The sequence below is a fragment of the Daldinia vernicosa genome (assembly GCF_022497035.1).
Source record: "Daldinia vernicosa strain CBS 139.73 unplaced genomic scaffold F5Y00scaffold_54, whole genome shotgun sequence".
Lineage (NCBI taxonomy): Eukaryota > Fungi > Ascomycota > Sordariomycetes > Xylariales > Hypoxylaceae > Daldinia > Daldinia vernicosa.
Window position 1 is genome coordinate 179,486 of NW_025953970.1, and position 13,750 is coordinate 193,235.

A 13,750-nucleotide genomic window follows, 5' to 3' on the forward strand; every position below is an offset into this window, starting at 1 on the left:
GTCCTGCACTTGGAGGAGAAATACATGGTGCTACACTGAATACTAATACGCTGAAGCTGGTAGGTAGCGTACCTCAAAGTACCCATGTTCGGAGTCTCCACCTTCGTGTCTTTTGTTACCCAATCACTTCATGTCCCATTAGGTCAGAGAGGCAATATCGAAGTACGTACCTATCTAGATAGCTCTTGAGGTATTGTACATTCCGCATGCATATAAAAGGCACAGACAAGCTTGAGTCTTGACCCAAGCATGCAACAAGGCATCTACAGGAAGATTTTCTCCCAATCGCCAACTCGGCATCCACTTAGATCCTTACAACTCCATTATCCTTGGCTATGTACATTAGGTACTTTTCTTCTCGTACGTTCTGGTGGAAAGAAAGAAATATAAAACCGTCTATCGCGGGAGAATTGTAGTGACAGACCGCATTCCAATCATTTCACGATGCTTAAGACAGGCTTTGCATAGGGTGTAGGTTAGGAATAATGTAGAAATAGTGCAGGATAAATTATTATAGTTATGGGACTAGCTAATAACGTTATAACCTCGGGTATCATAATTATCTCTTAACATACACAGTTGCTACCTATGCAATATTATATAACGCAATTCTCTTTAGAGAAGGTCACATATCACGAATATCATTATAATACAGTGGCCCCCTTACATTTTACATATGTTTCCCCCTAAATTCCGGGTCGAGGAACAGCGAAGGAATATCTTACATGCCCTGTTTTGAGCTCATGAGCTTGCGGTACTCCGTGTCCCGCGGATATGACTTAAAAGCTGCTGAAGCCTTCGCACTGCCTTTAACTTCGAAGGAGAGGCTTCTTCATGAGGCTCCGAAATGTTAGTAAGCTCCTCTCGAGCCACCTTTACGAGAGACCTGAGCTCTCCCCACACTTCATCCGTATAACTGGTGAGGACCCCTTGCCACTGGCCAACCCAGATATTCTTAGCTTCTTCCAGATCTGATGTGCCGAGTAAGTCGGCGTATTCCTGTATGCTGCTACTATTTGGCCCAAGACCGGGAAAGAAGTTTAGAGCATCGTCCCACCGTCCCCTTGGGGCATGTTCCCCGGGCTCGCCATTCTCGAAAAGACGATGACGTAGGGCTGCTTGTTCGGTGTCCGTCAAGGTGGTATCGATTTCCTCAACTTCGTCATACCCTAAATCGAGAAAATCAACAACGTCCATGCCATCGGTTGTGTTGATTATTGGTCTAGTTTGCTGTGTCCCCCCAGGTACAGGTTCGTGTATCTTCTCGGATCTCCCGGTCTTGATGCCACTAGGCTCCGTTTCTCCTAATATGCTTGTGCTGTTTAGAAAGGACGAGAAGCTGGATTCACTTGGGACTTCTTGCTCCTGTCTCGGTAAAGATTTAAACGTATCCGGAATCGTCCCCTGGGCTAAGTTACCCCTGCACATTGACGCCTCATTCACACCGGCGCCTCTCTGGGGCCTGGAAGATTCAGCTTTATCCGAGGGCAAGGCGTCTGCTAGAGAGGCGCCGCTAGGATGTCGTAAAACCATCTCATTAGTGAGCTTTCCCGCGGATGCGCTCAATCTTGATATGAATGAGGTCGTTTTTGAGGTTACTTCAACAGATCCCGAATGCCCATCTTGCGCTGTTGATTCGGACGACAAGTCATCTATTTTCGTTGCAATACCTTTGCCTTTTGCGTCCCGAGGAGTTGCGCTCTCGCTATTATCTTTGTCCATCGTGGTTACGCCTACTCTCTCACTGGCGCAGCTCAATAATTATGACTGTATCCAACCGCAATAAGCTCTATAAATAGAAGAATGATCGAGTCGAAATTTATGGACTCTCTACTCGGAAGAGAACCCAAAGAGGATATGAATTGGTGATGAATGTTTTATTACGTTTGTAGACCGGCGAGCTATACCTATATGTAGGTAGGTAGTTATTAAATATATTCATACCTACCAATGTACCTACAGGTGTAAGTAAAGACTCCGGTAAGGTTCGGCTTTGGGATAGAGAGAACGGCATATAATGATGTAGCTTAAAATTACCTAGGTACAAGGTATGTCAACCTTGAATCGAGTTTTAGCCGCCTTCATTCGCATGTGACGACAAAGACGTCGATTCGTTTATCTAATCCTATGTACATACAAGACCCCTCCAAATCAAATGGTATTACGATACCTGGTAACTCATGAACTCATATATACGTATATATATATAAGAGTACATACATGTACCTACCTATATTTTAGAGTTTACACGAAGCACTTGATACATGTAATTACACGAATATTCCTGTTAGTATACGAGATTTCATATAAGCTTTAATTTAAAGCCCGACCACGTATTTAGGTAACATTCTAAAGAAATAGATCATTAAGAGTTGTGGTGAATCGTGCCACGTGCGACGCTTCCCGATCTAGTTACAAAGAAGCCGGATTATTTCGTAACAATGGGCGCAATCATACCTACAGAAGTTGACATGCTTACGGATAAAAAGTTCTAAGCTTTTTTCAGGCCGACTATTAATATACCTTAGGTATAACTATATATAATGGTAGTTGTAACATATACATGCTTTAAATGTCATCTATGTCATACTTCGTATATAAACTTGAAATCGTTATGCAGGCCACTTCAAAAATGACAGTACGTATATATGTATAGATAACTGTCTAAGTACATAAATGAGCAGTCGTCTTTTTTATCCTCGAGTTCTTTTCGAGGCTCTTCTGCCTTGTTAAATACACATGTACATAGACAGTTCTTGCGCTTTCCTAGCAGCTTGGTACCTGCAAGGGGGTAATTTAGGTTAGGTATTCGTGCCCTGGGGCTCCACACTTTCTCCACGCCCGCAACCTTGAGTGTGGTATTGTATTGTACTTGAACATTTTATAGCGAGTTAGACAAGACTGCTAAACCTGTACATACATGTAAGCTTATGTAGAAAAGAATTACTATAATATTTGGCGCATATAACATAAGTGAATAGGTATATTTATATATGCTCTAAAAAATAAAGTACGTAAGATATAGTACATAATGCATGTAGGAAGTTAAAATCAATAGTTTCATTGTGGATTATGGATTTCTTTTTGCCCAAGACAATAGAGATGCTCTCGCGTGTTAGATAGCAATTCGGTACATAAAGCACTTCTGAAGGTACATAAGGTAAGCATCATCTCGTAGCTGCCCACATAGGTAGGTAGGTACCAAGATACCACGATACAGCACTGAGTGCAGACCCAAAACAGGCAAGCCCGCACTGACTGACATAAGCCGACCACGCATCTTAGGTACGCATCTACGCATCTACGACCGTCAATCAAATCACCCTTCCCACTTCTTCCCCCAAATCTGACCCAGACCTGCTAACCTAGACCCTTGCGCATAACCCATAACCCATAACTGATAACCCATAACGTACTACTTACCTGCTAGGACCTTACCATTACTACTCGCATCACATCAATCACCCAAAAAAACCAACGACTACGCTTTGCCGTCATTTTGCAGCAGCTCGTGTATCCTTTTTTCCCCATCATTTCCCCCCTCCTGACAGCCAGCGGGTGCTTCCGACCACATTTAATTGTTGTGCATGACTTCTTGATTGACTTGAAGTCTCATATTAGCACTATTCCTTGATTTCGCCCACCGCAGAGTCATTGGGAGCGAGCGCACCATCCGCTTAAAGGCCCTTTGCATCTTTCTAACCCTCCACGGCCGCCAATACGTACAACACCCCGCCGCCCTAGACCCGCCCCTCCGACTACCTTTTCCCACATCCCAGCCTACCACCAGCCTACCAAGCCTTACCTGTCTCCAGCAGCCGCAAGATACCTCGACACGCTTCTCGGTCTATCCTCACCTCAAGTCGCGTATCAACCCTCCATCGCCCATCGCCCATCGCCGAGCCCTCATTAGTTGCGGCTGCGATACGCTAGTCCACCCATCTACCGCATACACCTCCTCTGAACTGAAATACGGGTCGGAGCTTAGGTAGCTTCACACCCAACCCATCGCGAATATGGTGGAAGGAGATTCAAACTCTCCCACCTGGAAGTTCACCCAGTAAGTTTGCACAAAGGATCGTTCACGATTCTTCCTTGATTCGTATTTTTTATCGCCACTATCACGTTCTACCCTCAGAAAACTAGCTCTTATACATCTACCCTCTATAACTATCAGCTATCTCCTTGATAATAATTACTGACTCCGGTTGCTTGCTTCTAGGTGCTTTGGTGACAAAGGAGATGTTGAAGATATCACAGAAGGTATATTTTCCATGCCTCTTATTTTGACCCAAAACTTTCGTGGGCTTCTCTGAGCCCCGGATCGCACAGCCCCTCGACCTCTCTCCCATCAATAAACCAAGTAGGTTGGATGTTCCTATGCTTACATGAGATTCTTAGCCGATATTATATCAACCGTCGAATTCGACCATACCGGTAATTACTTAGCAACAGGAGACAAAGGCGGCCGAGTTGTTTTGTTTGAGAGGAACGAGACGGTCAGTTAACATCCTTGACATCACGAAAAGCAAATTCAGTCTGATCTTGTCTTTAGAAAAAAACTTGTGAATACAAGTTTCATACCGAATTCCAGTCACACGAGCCCGAATTCGACTACCTCAAATCTCTAGAGATAGAAGAGAAGATTAACAAGATTAAGTGGTGTCGCCGTCAGAATGCTTCTCACTATTTGCTCTCTACCAACGACAAAACGATCAAGCTATGGAAGGTTTTCGAGAAATCACTAAAAGTAGTAGCGGAGAACAACTTGTCCCACGATCTGACGCCAGGCAATGTCGCTGGTGTAGGAGGAGGAGCTCCTAGAGCTCTTCCTCAGTCACATTTCAAGACCGCTGGAGAGCTGAAGCTACCACGACTGACGCATCACGATACTGTCGTCGCTGCGGTTCCCCGGCGTACGTACGCGAATGCTCACGCCTATCACATTAACAGCATTTCGGTCAATAGCGACGGGGAGACCTTCATAAGCAGCGACGATCTGCGGATCAACCTCTGGAATTTGAATATTCAGGACCAGAGTTTCAACATTGTCGACATCAAGCCTGCGAATATGGAGGAGTTGACTGAGGTCATTACTGCTGCCGAATTCCACCCCATTAGCTGTAACTGGTTTATGTACGCGAGCTCGAAGGGCACCATCAAGCTAGCAGATATGCGGGAGAGTGCCCTTTGCGATCAGCATGCAAAACGTATGAACCCTTATCTATACAGTTTGTAAAGGCGACGTCAGCTAACGACGTTATTTAGTTTTCGAACAAGAAGAGGATCCGTCGTCAAGATCATTCTTTTCCGAGATCATATCCTCCATTTCAGACGTGCGCTTCTCATACGACGGCAGATACATCTTATCTCGAGACTACCTCACCGTCAAGATCTGGGATGTCAATATGGAACGCCAACCTATCAAGACCATACCTATTCACGAGCACCTTAGGCCACGGCTATGTGATACGTACGAGAACGATAGTATATTCGACAAGTTTGAAGTTGTTTTCTCGGGTGATGCCAAAAATGTCATGACGGGAAGCTATAATAACAACTTCATGATCTATCCTTCGGATCCCGAGAAGGAGATCGAGGTCGTGTTGCAAGCAGACAAGTCGGCCTTCAAGGCGAAGAAAGTAGGTATCCCGACGCCTATCAACTCGTCGACGAGCCCCACAGCGACCAACGGCGGTAAGAAGGGCGGATCGCGTGCGGGTAGTCCGGCGGCCGGAGCGGGTCAGGGACAGAGGATGCGGAAGGAGACAGACGCAGATCAGATTGACTTTAACAAGAAAATCCTGCACATGAGTTGGCATCCATTCGAGGACAGTATCGCCATCGCTGCGACAAACAATGTGAGTCATGATATCCAAACGTCCTAATTATACCAGTGGTAGCTAATATGATACAGTTATTCGTCTTTTCGGCCCTCTAAGGGCACAACGGTGCTTTCCGGTAGCGGCCGGATATTTCGCAGCCCGGTGTTCCTGCTCTGCGGAAGAACCTCCCGATTCGAAGTGCGGTGGAGATGTGCGTCGCCATTGCCAGTGGTCTGTCTCCTTGATAGTTGCGCGGTCCTTTTGGACGTAGAAGACTATTCGTAGTATTTGTGAGACTGCTGGCTTACCCAACGGAAGTGGATGCGTTGTAAATGAGAACACGTTGGGTTTACGACACAAAAGGTGCATACGGGAGGTTGACTTTACCCTAGGCCTAGTATACTAGGCGGTTGGGAAATGTAGTAAAGACATGTTGGGAGGACTGAAGCATGGCCATTCAGCAGCGGAATCCCATAAGGAGCCAGTTGCATCCATGTCGGCAGGCATGGGGCCCAATATCATGGCATAGACTCTACAAGGCAGACTAAAGACCATAAGACGGGACTCAAGACAAATGAGATCTGAAGCATGTATAATTGTGTGCCCACACCTCGAATATCTGAATAGCAAGTTTACGTGTTGTTCTAGTATGGACATAATATCCCTGAATCCGTAGTAAACAACTAACCCAGCAATGCTTTTACTATTTTAGCACCCATCAGGGGCAGTTTTCTGAATTTCCGTCACGTTTGTTAGGCCGATATAAGTCTTGATTTGGGGTCTGGCCAAAATAAAAGTAGTAAGGCATGTGGGTATAGATCTACACAGCGAGTCCGCAACTGCATTCATGATGAGTATTATAGATATCATAGATGTATAATGAAGTCTCTGGGTTAGATAATTGTAAGAAGAAAACAACTTTAAGGTTAGTCATCGCTGTGTAAGTAACTTCTATGGATGACGTGTGGGAGTGCGGTGGTGCAATGCGGAAGCAACCCTCCGCGGGCGGGAAGCCGAAAATCCGGGTATGAGTATCTGGATTATCTCACACGTTCCTTGTTAGGTACGTAATATAAAGAATATCCTAATGGGGACCTCACGGTTTCTGTACGAGTATACGGGATAAGATATGGGTAGGAATACGGGTTGTGTTTGGGTATTTGTAGTAGGCTTGTTGTCGGTATTGATATGTATACAATATAATACATGGATACCTCGGTACTTACCGTACGCACCTAAAGCAGAGCGTAACCTAAAATATACGTAGGGAATAAGTGGGCCTTTACAAACGCCTAGTTCGGACAAGGCGCCGGGTTTGAAAAGCTTATTAGGTTAGATGGGACTACGGGCAGGACGGGTACCTAGATATGCACAGGTGTCGCTTCCTACTGTCAGATTGCGACGATTTGCGCAGCTGCGTACTACCTAAATGTACAGCGGACGCCGGACAGTGAAACCTGTCAAGTGCAAGTTGCTTTAATTGCTTAGGTCCAGTGCTTATAAAAACCAAGCCACATCCATTGGACCATTTGGACCATTTGGATTGTTGAACGGACAAGACGGACAAATTAAACAAAATTAACACAAACTCATGTCTACTCGTTTCCATCAAAATCAAATAGATGCAAGGAATCGCCATAGTAGCGGATGACTTATTCCCGCTCTTGGTACGATCTTGACCTTAAGCAACCTTTTAGTGATCTTCCATCTAAAATAGCCGGGAGCAACTGACACATTGCCCCATCCTGCAGGAATAAATCGAGGCATAAACATAAACCATCCTTACCTATTCTATCTTTTCCCTCCCGTATCCTCAACCTTCGACCTCGATGACGAGCCGGTCGACACCTCGGAGACGCCAAACCTTGCGTGATTCGCATGCCGCTTCGCGAAATGGCGCTACTATGACACCCAAGGTCATCAACGCAGGGCCTTCTCTCGAGAAGGCTGAGCTATACGGAATAGATGACCAACGCCCGACTTTCTCTAAGCTCATGGGTCTCGCCGGCCGTATTTTTATCGAAACTATTCCGCAATGGCTAGCCGTCGGGGCAATGCTCAGCCTAATCTTTGGCGGCTGTTGTTCGAACGTGAGATCGATTCTGCCCTAACTTCTTTTTTTTTTCTTTGTCGCCCATGATGGAGAGCTAATATTGTACCGCACTTCGCAGGTCTTTGCTCTCGAGGCCATTATTAAGTAAGCTCCTGCAGGCTACAATCCGGGTTTTCGGCTGCGTTCCTAGCTAATGTCAACGTCGTTAGGGTCGAACCGGCGAGTGGTATGGAAATTCTACAATACATGACTCACCGGGAACAAAACTAATAGCTTTTGTCCGTAGGAACGCTTTTGACCTTTGTGCAGTTCCTCTTCGTTGCTGTCACTGGATATATCTCGCAGTTCGATATTACGCGCCCACCCTTCTTCGTGAAACCGAACCGAGTCCCGATCCGTCGCTGGCTGATCAATATCATTCTGTTCTTTAGCATCAATGTATTGAATAACCACGCCTTCAGCTACGATATTTCCGTACCGGTTCACATCATTTTACGATCTGGAGGAAGTATTACAACCATGATCGCCGGGAGTTTATATGGAAAGAGATATTCTCGCATTCAGATTGTGGCTGTTCTCTTGCTTACGGTTGGTGTTGTCACGGCTGCGTGGTCAGACGCCCAGTCCAAGGCAAGAATCCTCTCTTCTACCCTTCGGTGCTTGTAACTAACCATTAGCAAGGAAACGTCCACTTCAAATTCCCAAGAAAATGTTCCCAAATTTAGCACTGGTCTAGCGGTCCTTTTAATCGCACAAATTTTATCGGCTATTATGGGATTGTACACGGAAGAAACGTATAGGATATACGGAGCGCATTGGAAGGAGAATCTGTTCTACTCTCATCTGCTCTCGTTGCCGCTATTCCTACCATTCTCACGATCTCTGGTCAATCAGTTTATGCGTTTGGCTGATAGCAAACCCCTTGCGCTCCCGTTACTAGCAGAGCACGTGAACCTGTCGTCTGTCTCAGCCAATGTGCGACAGCATATTGAAGGAATTTATATTCCCAGTCAGGTGGCCTACCTTGCTCTCAACGTTTTAACACAGTATGCCTGTATCCGAGGCGTCAATCTTCTAGCCGCCGCGTCATCCGCATTGACTGTTACCATTGTGCTCAACATTCGCAAGCTGGTCAGTTTACTGCTTAGCATATGGCTTTTCGGGAATAGGTTGGCCACTGGAACTCTAATAGGTGCCATTGTGGTATTTTCTGCAGGCGGCTTATACTCTTTAGATTCTAAGAAACCAACTTCAAAGACGAAGGCGAGCAGTGGGAAAGCAGGATAGTCAGCCAGGATACATTGGGATTTTATACTCTCTAGCTTCCGTCGCAGGCCTGTTAATACAACGTAGTGGTAGCGCCTCCTAAGTGGATTTATCTTATAATATGCACTGCTCTTGAAGTGAATTACGGTCTCTATGGAGTGAAGCTAAATATTTGGCCGACTCTGGATAAGAAAGCAAGAGCAGGCAATGCTAAGTCGACCTCATGAACGGTAAATGTTTTCTCGTCAAGCGGCTAACTGAAAATAGATGCTATTTGTATCTCGTGGCCGAGACTTCGGTGTATTAGAGACGGCATAATTACACACATAATATATGTAGATATGTATAGTGTTTAACTGGTTTAATTCCCGTACATACCACCGTTGTCTCGCGTCTCATTTATAACTAGACTTTTTATGTTGGCGATAATATTATAAAATATACGTATATACGTGTAAGTACGTAGGCCGGTACTTAGCTGCAAGGTACAAAGATATATTTATACATACCATATATGTATCTGTAATGACATGGGTGCACTTTACCGATCCGTACCGGCCTGTACATTACGTAGGTGGGATTCTAGGGCATCCTATCACAAGTCTTAAACATGTGAGCTTGGTAAAGCCACGTGCGAGTAGAGAAAATATTGCACGGTCTTACTTAGCTAACATCGCTATGAATACAGTAAGACTTTTGGCCTTGGGCCTTCGTACCTTATCAGGCTAATGCCCCTCCTCTGCCCCTCCATTATGTATCTATATGTATAGGTATCTAGTGTACATACATACTATAAGTTAAAAATATCAATACGGTACGCGCTATATCCGATGAGACTAACCACATGGGACACGAAATAACTCAAAAGGTAGAGTACATGCAGGTACATGCATGGGTATAGATTGAATGGACTTATCAACCCCACACGAATACCTAGACGAATACCTATAATTGTACGTGTAGATACCCTTGTAAATAGTAGAATAGCATTCACCATCAATATATCACACGCTACGGGATTCATCTGGATACTTGTTACGGCTGGCGAGAAGGCATCCCGAGTCCTAGTGTTGATATCTCGAGAAGCACAAATAGCTATTTGCGTAGGCAGAGCACCGGCAAAAAAGAAAAAAGAAAAAAGAAAAAAAAAAGAATAAAATTTCTCACCTCATTTCAATCTACCTACTCCCGTATCAACGACAATCATCACGATGTCGACCGATCAAGATACCCCTGATACGGAGTCTTCAGGACAAAGCACCAACCCCTTCGTAGGCCCACCGTCGGACTTCGCAAACTCACTTCAAGGAACTAATACACGTATTGATATAATGGCTGGAAACATTGCGGATATGCTTGCCGAAAACAAGCGCCGGCACGACCAGACCGATGCTAAACTGGATCAAATCTTACAGGCCCTTCAAAGCAAGACGACTGCAATCGATGTCCAGCAAGGCCCGTCAGAGGAAGATCCGAAGCGTCAGTCGCCAACAACTACAACAAGCGACCCTGATCCCTTGCCATGCGTCAAGTCCCCGCTCAGTCCTATAGTTAACGAGCGACTGGGGGATGGCAAGATCAACCCCCATCAGGTAACCACCGGTATGGGAGCACGCACTGCTGAGGAGGAACGCGTCAAGGCGATATTGCCAGAAGCAGTGCTACCCGCCGAAGCAGACGAATTCGCGAAAAGCGAACTAAGCATCACTTTCCAAAACATACAGAAGGTTTTAGACATTCGTCATAAGTATATCCGCTTGTCTTTGCAGCGAGATGGCGATAATCCCAAGGACGACCCGAGTTGGGATATTTACCCTCCCCCACCGGAGCCAGCCTGGGGTGAAGCTCCTACAAACCAGGACAGTCATGGCGTGGACACCGGGAATAATAGTTTGAGCAATAGTACTGTCTTACCTGCTCAGCACGGTGCTCAACGTCCTGGTGATTCTGGACTTCCAATTGCAGATGCTCGGCCCAACCGAATATCAAGGAAGCGTAAGCCCGGCCATGACATCGGCGAGGATTTCGAAATAGCAGACCTCCTACCACTTCCTCCAGCGAGTGAGTTCGTCTTTCGCCTCGACGAGAACGGTGTTTACCAAGTCTTTGAAAACGAGGCCGCTGGTGAAGCTAACACGCCGGTGGTGGGAGTACCTACGATTAAAGACTTTTATGTGGATCTAGAAGAAATCTTAGCCATATCGTCTGATGGTCCGAGTAAAAGTTTTGCTTTCCGACGACTTCAGTATTTGGAGGCCAAGTTCAACCTATACGCACTCTTAAATGGGCATCAGGAGACGGCAGATACCAAAAAGGTGCCCCATCGAGATTTCTACAACGTAAGAAAGGTTGACACCCACGTTCATCACTCCGCTTGCATGAATCAGAAGCATCTCTTGCGGTTCATTAAAAGCAAGATGAAGAAGTGTCCAGACGAAACCGTGCTCTTTAGGGATGGTAAGAACCTTACGCTAAAAGAGGTGTTCGAGAGTCTCAAATTGACTGCATACGATCTTAGTATCGACACTCTAGATATGCATGTAAGTCGATGATATAAACTATTAGGCATTACTTTCGGATGAAAAAAAAAAAAACGTGTATTAACCTCGAACCAGGCTCACACTGATTCGTTCCATCGCTTCGATAAGTTCAATCTTAAGTACAACCCCATTGGTGAATCGCGGCTGCGAACCATTTTCCTTAAGACGGATAACTTCATCCAAGGTCGGTATCTAGCAGAAATTACCAAGGAAGTCATCTCCGATCTCGAGTCCAGCAAATATCAGATGGTGGAATGGCGAATCTCGATCTACGGAAGATCCTTGGATGAGTGGGATAAACTTGCTGCGTGGGTTGTCGATAACAAGTTGTTTTCACATAATGTTCGTTGGCTCATACAAATCCCACGATTGTACGACGTCTTCAAGACTACTGAATTGATGGACTCCTTTGAACAACTGGTAAAGAACGTCTTCCAACCACTTTTCGAGGTGACCAAGGATCCAGAGAGCCACCCGAAACTTCACATTTTCTTACAGCGAGTTATTGGGTTCGACAGCGTGGATGACGAGAGCAAGGTTGAGCGACGACTGTACAGGAAATTCCCCGTGCCGAAGGAATGGAACTCTAAACAGAACCCTCCATACAGCTATTGGATTTACTATCTCTTCGCCAATATGACGTCGCTCAATTTTTGGCGTCGCCAGCGTGGCTTCAACACGTTCCTACTTCGACCGCATTGTGGAGAGGCGGGCGATAGCGAGCATTTGGCTGTTGCTGTACTATGCAGTCATAGTATCAGCCACGGATTGCTTTTGAGGAAAGTCCCTTTGTTGCAATATATTTTCTACCTTGAGCAAATAGGTATTGCTATGTCGCCACTTAGCAACAACGCGCTTTTCTTGGCCTACGAAAGGAACCCTTTCTTTCAGTATTTTAGACGTGGGCTGAACGTATCACTCTCCACGGATGACCCACTCCAATTTGCGTTTACGAAGGAGCCGTTGATGGAAGAATATGCTGTTGCGGCGCAAATCTACAAGCTGAGCCCGGTCGACATGTGCGAGCTTGCTAAGAATTCGGTGAAACAAAGTGGCTATGAATATTCTATCAAACAGCAGTGGCTGGGAGAGAAGTTCAATCTACCAGGAAAGGACGGAAATAGTATGGTGAAGACTAACATACCTGATCGAAGAGAAGGATTTAGGTATCAAACGTGGGCTGAAGAGCATCGTTTGTGAGTACTACGTAGCCTATCCCCTATCTACATGATACTAACCTTTTCATGGCAGGATCTCAAGTTACACTTCTGCATCTGAATTAGACGAGGTTCTCGAACACCATCCGGCAATCACTTCAACCCAAAACCCCACATCGCCCACTTCATCCGTCATAGCGAACTTGGACGCTAACTCTCACGTCTTCAACACGGGGAATGTACCGCGCTCCGGATCACAGGCTGATCTCGATACCCACACTAACCGATCGTTCCCAGCTTCAGTGTCTAGGCTTAATCTTTCACAACAGGAATCTTGGTCCCCAGAGGGACTGCGCGACAAGGGATATCCCGAGGATGATAGCGAGAGCGTCGAGGCATGGGAGCATCCATCGTAATTCGACGCATGAAAGTGATGATATATATATAATGGGTGCTATTCGCAATGCTTCTAACAGGGCGAGTGGGAAGAAGGGTCGGAGTTAGGGGACTAAGATTGTAAAGGGAATATAGCTTGATGAGGGTAGACTATGGCTTATTATGAATGTTTAGTCTGGGAATAGAGGCTACTTTGATCAATAATGGATCGATCGACATAAGGTCGGTTTTGCTATTATCAAATTTGTTACCGAGTAAAATATCGAAATTGTTAGTGGTGAGAAATACCGTACAAAGCATCTTTAAAGCATCTTTAACGAACCTATGCTATTATGTCATAGGCACATGTACAATACGTACAATACCTAACCTAATATGTTGTGTTTATCGTACATTAGGTACATACATGTGCATCTGCATAATACGACCATAAATTACGGAATAGATAAGCTCCTTTTTGTTGTAGTGTATATTACATGCATATACAAACACGTGTATTTACTATAGTTAGTT

At 45.4% G+C, this 13,750-nt stretch overlaps 3 protein-coding genes across 3 annotated transcripts; 2 read left to right on the forward strand and 1 right to left on the reverse strand.

Moving 5' to 3' along the window:
* Positions 1 to 218: 218 nt before the first annotated feature.
* Positions 219 to 2,059, reverse strand: F5Y00DRAFT_246008 (uncharacterized protein). The gene has a single exon (XM_048009069.1). The coding sequence runs from the start codon at positions 1,720 to 1,722 to the stop codon at positions 742 to 744; it is 981 nt and encodes a 326-aa protein (XP_047861553.1). The 5' UTR covers positions 1,723 to 2,059; the 3' UTR covers positions 219 to 741.
* Positions 2,060 to 4,016: 1,957 nt separating this feature from the next.
* On the forward strand, positions 4,017 to 9,165 carry F5Y00DRAFT_255198 (UAA transporter family-domain-containing protein; the record flags this gene model as incomplete). The annotated part of the gene is made up of 11 exons (XM_048010270.1): positions 4,017 to 4,060; positions 4,223 to 4,263; positions 4,402 to 4,499; positions 4,556 to 5,210; positions 5,269 to 5,861; positions 6,654 to 6,679; positions 7,681 to 7,915; positions 7,997 to 8,022; position 8,088; positions 8,152 to 8,501; positions 8,556 to 9,165. The coding sequence occupies 11 exons, from the start codon at positions 4,017 to 4,019 to the stop codon at positions 9,163 to 9,165; spliced, it is 2,679 nt and encodes an 892-aa protein (XP_047861554.1).
* Positions 9,166 to 10,623: 1,458 nt separating this feature from the next.
* Positions 10,624 to 13,512, forward strand: F5Y00DRAFT_246021 (uncharacterized protein). The gene is made up of 3 exons (XM_048009070.1): positions 10,624 to 11,684; positions 11,760 to 12,880; positions 12,936 to 13,512. The coding sequence occupies exons 1-3, from the start codon at positions 10,749 to 10,751 to the stop codon at positions 13,255 to 13,257; spliced, it is 2,379 nt and encodes a 792-aa protein (XP_047861555.1). The 5' UTR covers positions 10,624 to 10,748; the 3' UTR covers positions 13,258 to 13,512.
* Positions 13,513 to 13,750: the final 238 nt, after the last annotated feature.